Genomic DNA, 6439 nt, shown 5'->3' with positions numbered 1-6439 from the left:
CGCGCGCAATTGGATTGGAGCAGAAGCTGTGTTCCACTCACCAGAAGTCTTAAGATCCTGTGGCGGGTGTTGTGGGTAGCTGGCGAGTGTCCTGAACCATTCATTTTTATATAAGAACTTTTCACTGAGAAAATAGAAAAAAAAAGGAAATGAGAGTCTATGAATCATAGAGATATTTTAATTTAGGAGACACTCACAAATACTTTGAGTGCCCTTGTAGACACATAGTCCAGACATTTGCATTTCATTCTCTTATCTCTGTCCCCCAGGTGGCTGTACAGGTGAATGACATACCAGCCTATTGTTCAGGCTCCTGTTCTTTCCAATACCAGCAAGAGTCAACTCCCAGCGTGGATCATGTGTGGTACTCCCTTGGTATGATTTAGATATGAAACTTAGACTCACTGATTTCCCTAGAGGCCAGGTAGTGTAGAGTCAGCATGTTCAGTAGAGAAAGATGGGATGGGGGTTGCATTTTAGTTCACGTAAGGGAAAGGATATTGTTTGTTTCTTTCTTTTTCTTTCATGTACATCAGTATTTTGCCTGAATGTGTGAGGGAGTCAGATCCCTTGGAACAGAAGTTATAGACAGTTGTGAGCTGCCATGTGGGTTCCTCTGGAGGAGCATCCAGGGCTCTTAACTGCTGAGCCATTTCTCCAGCCCAGACATTGTTCCTTCCTTGAAATGTATGTGTGTGAGATTATTATTTTCCTTCATTTTGATCTTCCTTTATATTATTATTGGCTGATTTATTCTTATTAAGTTATGGCATTTCATTGCAAGTTTGAGGAAATTGAGGGTGGAGACTGTGTATCAGAATAGTAAATGCAGTTGTCTGAGTGAGTCAGCAGGAGATTTCTTCAGTTTTGGGAGAGGAAGCTAAAAGTGAGCAAGCATTTGATGGTGGAATGAGTGTTAGCACTGATTTGGTGTTTGACATTTTCTCTCCCCTCCACCCCCTTTAGGAAGCAATGTAAACTTGCTGGTTCATTTTACTGGAATTGGTTTCCCTAGAGACGCCCAGTTCTTACAGGTCACAGTGAACAAAACTAGCTGTGAAGTTCTTTTCTCAAACGAAACCAATGTGGCCTGTGAGCTGTCCCTGCTACCAGTTGGAGTGCACCAGATTTTTATGCTGGTGATACCGTCAGGCCTTGCTGTTAATGCCAGTGGAGAAGACCTCCTTCTGCATGTGGAACCCAGGCTGGATGCTGTGGAGCCTTCTACAGCTGCAGAGATTGGTAATATGGGCGGGGCTACACTGGGTACCTGCCCTCTGAAGCTAGAGTTGATAGGCAGAAATCTAGGCCTATATGTATTGTGATTTACAGCTCTCTCTCTCTCTCTCTCTCTGGTAGAGAATTGAGTTTATTTAGGACATGGGGAGGGGAGTTAACAGAATAGCAGAGGCAGAGAAAGGCAAAGTGAAGGAGAGAGTAGAGAAGAAGTAGAGGAGAGAGGGGAGAAGGGCATGGGGGGTGAGCAAGGGGGCAAGGGAGAGAAGCAGGACTGAGAGAGTAAAAGCTCTTTGATTTTTGTGAAAGAACACCTTTAAGCCCTGACATGGTCGTTTGTGGCAAACTAAGGTAGAGTTTGGCTAGTGATGTCTTGTATAATTGGAACATGAAGTCACTTTAGTGGCTATTCATCCTAAAATCTCAAAGATGCTAAGTGAGTCGTGCTAGTTTTAGGAGAAAGGTGACTTGCCTGAACCTCACAGAGAGGGAGGTGGAGCTAAAATACAAACCATAGTACTAGGCTGTTAGAGCTCCTAGGTTCTCTGTGCTTGGCTGCCTTGCCTTTCAAATGGCCCAATGGTGGATCGCTTGATGTAGCCTTCTGTGAGGTAAATGACTCAACAGATGGCAACACACCTTTAAAAGTAACAGCTTGTGGGAAGTGTAGAGCCCACTAACAACATAGTTTGGTTTTTTCCCCCATAACCCTGTTCAGTATTCTTAGGCACTTGGCTAGCATGAAAAGCCAACTACTGTTTGCACAGTGCAAGACCAGAGGACAGTGAGTCTTATCAATATCAGGCCTGTGGATTGGCTCTTAGGTCCATGGGAAAGTAAAGATCTTTCTAAATCTTGTTACTTTCTGAAGAATGCTTCCAGTTTAGAAAAACTACAGCTGGGCTATAGCAGGCTCCTGTTTGCTAGAGTTGTTACCTATAGAATACAACGTACATTCCTTTCCTTAGTCTTTTGGATTTTTGTTATTGTCAGTTCTGGTGGCCAGAAGCCTGTAGCTCAGAATACATTTTCCATTAATTAATTAATTAATTAATTAATTAATTAATTAATTAACTAATTCACTTTACATCTTTTTGGCAGCCCCCTTCCCAGTCCTCTTCCACAGTCCCCCCACCCTTTCACCTCTGAGAAGGGTGAAGGCCCTGTGGGTACTAACCCATTTTGGTACCTCAAGTCACTGCAGGACTATGTACATCCTCTTCCACTGAGGCCAGACAAGGCATCCCAATTAGAGGAACAGGATCTACAGGCAGGCAACAGAGTAGGGGTAAGCCCCCACTCCAGCTGTTGAGGGTCCCACATGAAGACCAAGCTGCACATCTGCTACATAAGTGTGGGAAGCCTAGGTCCATCCCTTGTATGATCTTTGGGAGTCCCCAGGGGTACAGATTAGTTGATTTTGTTGGTCTTCCTGTGGAGTTCCTATCCCCTCCAGGACCCTCAAATTTTCCTTCCCAACTCTTCCACAAGGGTTACTGAAATCTGTCCAATGTTTGGCTTTTGGCCTCTGTATCTGTTTCAGTCAGCTGCTGGGTGGAGCCTCTCAGAGGACTAGACTCCTGTCAGCAAGCATAAGAGTATCATTAATAGTGTCAGAGATTGGTGTTTGCCCTTGCTATGGGTCTTAAGTTGGGCCTCTTATTGGATCACCATTCCCCCAGTCTCTGCTCTATCTTTGTCCCTGCATTTCTTGCAGACAGGACACACTTGGGTCAAAAGTTTTGTGGATAGGTTGATTCCCTTATCCCTCCACCGGGGGTCCTTCCTGGCTTCAGAAGGTGGCCTCTTCAGGATCCATATCCTACACTACTCTGGGTCACCCTCAAAGACTCCCTGGAGCCATCCCCCCTCAGAATAGAATGTAAAGTGGTGTGTTCTAGTGAGAGTCAGTGTTAAAAGCCCAAGTTTGATTGAATTCTGCTTTGCCTTGGGAGAGAGAATCAGCAGGCCTACCCCTTTTCATCTCCACACAGAATAACAACCTCTTTCAGTGATGTCAGGAAGGAACAAGGAGTAAAAGACCATATTCTTCATTATCCAGTGAATTATTGGCTTGAGAGCAGGGCTTATTGCAGTCTTCTAATTAGATTTATTAGAAGTTTGATCTTACAGAGTTCCTTGCCCAACTCAGGCCAACTGCTAGATGGTAGACACCTTTCAGATAAACAGGTGCCTCATTCAGTTGCTTGCCCTACATAGAGTGATTAGCACAGGTAGGGGGCTCACTGCCCCAGTTTGTCTGGGATTGACAGTGCTCTCAGAATGGAAGACTTACGGTTTTAAAGACTGAAGAACTCTCAGTGCAAAGAATCAGTTCCAGGAGAACTGGAATGTTATGAAAAGCCCTGTCAGGAAATGGATCCGCTAGAGATGGGGAGGAGACTGAAGGGCTTGGAGAATCATGCACCATTCTTTCACACTGCAGTCAAGGGAGTGAATCTCTTAGAAGGGATGATTTCAGATGCACGTGAAGATTCAAGCGGTGGGATCTGGGAGAGGCTCATTTCCTCTCTGGGAATTCCATCCAGACAGTGGCAGTGCTCACTGAAGCCTGTAGGGGGAGCCATATTGGGTAATGATAACCTTGAGTGCTTCAAGTGTGGCCCGGGGCAAGTGGTATCTATATCACCTGGGAACTTGTTAGAAGTGCAGTCTTCTAGACCTCCCGAGTCAGTCTGTATTTTACCACAATCCTCAAAATGCCTCTATGAAATGTCTAGCGTGTGAAACCCTGATTTGGGGATTTAAAGAGACGCAGGAGAGGCATGTCCAAAGAAATTTAAATAACAGCGGAGTACAGAATGAACAAGTATAAAAATGAGGTCTGTAATACTCAAAGTCACCGCTTATCTTTGTCCTCGAGCGTCCTCAAAAGAGGTTTTTGAGGACAGTCTTAGCTTTTCTTACAGACAGTTAGTCTACTTTTGTGCAAAGATAGAGGCTGCCTTCTCCTTAGTCAGAGACTCTCATGAAAACCACAATTTCAAATGCGAATGGTAAAGTCTTACCACCTCTAAATTCCCCACACCTACCCTTGACAAAATCGTGATCATGAGATTATTGCATCAGAAACTCTTAATGTGTGGTATGGTAAGTCAAAGTAGTGATGCTCTTGGATAGGTAGTGGTAACGGTGTGAAGAGGGAAGGACGACATTGGTGGGATAGGATACTCATCAGGACTCACTGGAAGCACGACATAAAGGACACTGGAGAATAGAGGCCATTAGAAAGTGAAGGAGCAAGCCTGAGGGAGGCCTTGTGGGAGAGAATGTGGTACAGAAGAGTATGGTGGCATCTTGATTCAAAAGCAGCTTGGCTTGTTCAGAAGCATCCTGGCACCGCTGTGGCTGGAGGAAATCTCAGTGTACATTTGATTTGCATTTAATTCATAGTCAAAGCTCTTGAACCTATTTTTTTTTCATGTGCTTATTGACTATTTCTATTATCATCTGTTCATGCACCCATTTAACATTTGCATTATTTTTTTCTGTGATCATTTTAAAAAACTCTTTATGTATTTATGTATTCTTTATGGATATTTCTCTATGGTCACTTCTTTTTTTTAACAAATTTTTTATTAGATATTTTCTTCATTTACATTTCAAATGCTATCCCGAATGATTCTGTTTTGTAGCCTGTCCTTTTTTTTTTTTTTTTTTTTTTTTTGAGACAGGGTTTCTCTGTATATCCCTGGCTGTCCTGGAACTCAGTTTGTAGACCAGGCTGGCCTCAAACTCAGAAATCCGCCTGCCTCTGCCTTCCGAGTGCTGGGAATTAAAGTGCCACCACGCCTGGCTGTAGCCTGTCTTTTTATTGTTTTCCCTTTTGCTATGGAGCCTTTTAATTCGATGTGATCCTGTTTCTATTCTCATTTTTTAAAAAAGCTTTTGGAATGTAAAGAGCCATCACTATGCTTATACATATTTTTATCATTTCTTTTCTTCCTGAGATTATAATAGAACTTCATCTCTTCCCCTTTCCTTTCCTCCTCCCCAGCCCTCCCGTATGCACCCCCTGCTCTCTTTCAAATTCATGGTCTCTTTTTTACTTTAATTGTTAAATGCTTATATTTGAAGTATTTTCCCTGTTTTCCTTTAGTAGGGTCACACTGTTAGGTCTTACATTAGTGTTTTTATTTATTATGAATTGGTTTTTGTACCAATTCATAGGTACATAGGGATAGATATTATTAATGCTGGTGATAGAGAAAAAAAGAGGCTATGTTCTTGGGTGGGTGATTTTGATAAATGTATAGGATCTACATTATATAAAGATGAGAGTGGCATGAAGAGGAATGGCAGAGTTTCATTCTTATACACGTGAATATATAATTTTCCTAGCAACACTTCCTAAAGAAGATTTTCCCCAATGTGTTATTATTTGCATATTTATCAAGAATCAGATGACTGTAGCTGTGTGGGTTTATTTTTGGGTTCTCTACTATGTTTTATTGCTCAACCTGTCTGGTTTTCACTCAATACTATGTTGTCATTATTATGGCAATTTTAATCTTGTATTTGGATATGTAGCGACCATTTTACATATGCTGGAAAATATAGTAGCATACCTAATTAGAAGTAGAATTTCAGAGACAGGGCTTTACACACACTTGAAATTTTTGATAAAGGGCACTAGAAACATTTCTTAGTGGTTAAAGTATTTGCTATAGAGAGTTTAAATCCCAAGAAGCCAATGGAAATACCAGGTGAGCACATATCCTGTATGTAAACAAACCTGGAAGACAGAGACTGGATTCCTAGAGCAAGCTGACTGATACAGCTGTCCACATCAATGAGCTCTGAGTTTGATTGGGAGAACTTGCCTCAGTGAATAAGGCGAAAGAGCAATAGAGACTGACTCCTCACAGCAACCTCTGGACTCCACATACCTGTGCACACACATACACATGTACCCACACATGCAAAAACACTCATATAGACACATGCACACGACACACACAATTGAAAATAAAATAAAATAAAATAAAACACTGATAAGTAAGTATAAAAATACTCTCTTTAAAGTTTGTATAATTTTTATTTTTTTTATTTTTAATATTTTTATTACATATTTTCCTCAATAACATTTCCAATGCTATCCCAAAAGTCCCCCATAGCGCCCCCCACTTCCCTACCCACCCATTCCCATTCTTTTGGCCCTGGCATTCCCCTATATTGGGGC

General features: G+C 42.0%; 1 protein-coding gene across 3 annotated transcripts in view; it reads left to right on the top strand.

The window, feature by feature from the left end:
* Nucleotides 1-6439, top strand: part of Pkhd1 (PKHD1 ciliary IPT domain containing fibrocystin/polyductin) — a 499157-nt gene that overhangs the window by 57679 nt on the left and 435039 nt on the right. For all 3 annotated transcript variants that reach the window (XM_029477027.1, XM_029477026.1, XM_021159032.2), the window contains exons 26-27: nucleotides 270-375; nucleotides 967-1242. In XM_029477027.1, coding sequence (XP_029332887.1) covers nucleotides 270-375; nucleotides 967-1242 — 382 coding nt within the window. The remainder of the gene's footprint in view (nucleotides 1-269; nucleotides 376-966; nucleotides 1243-6439) is intronic.

Source organism: Mus caroli, chromosome 1, assembly GCF_900094665.2.
Source record: "Mus caroli chromosome 1, CAROLI_EIJ_v1.1, whole genome shotgun sequence".
Classification (NCBI taxonomy): Eukaryota; Metazoa; Chordata; class Mammalia; order Rodentia; family Muridae; genus Mus; species Mus caroli.
This window is presented reverse-complemented; position numbering and strand designations above follow the sequence as displayed.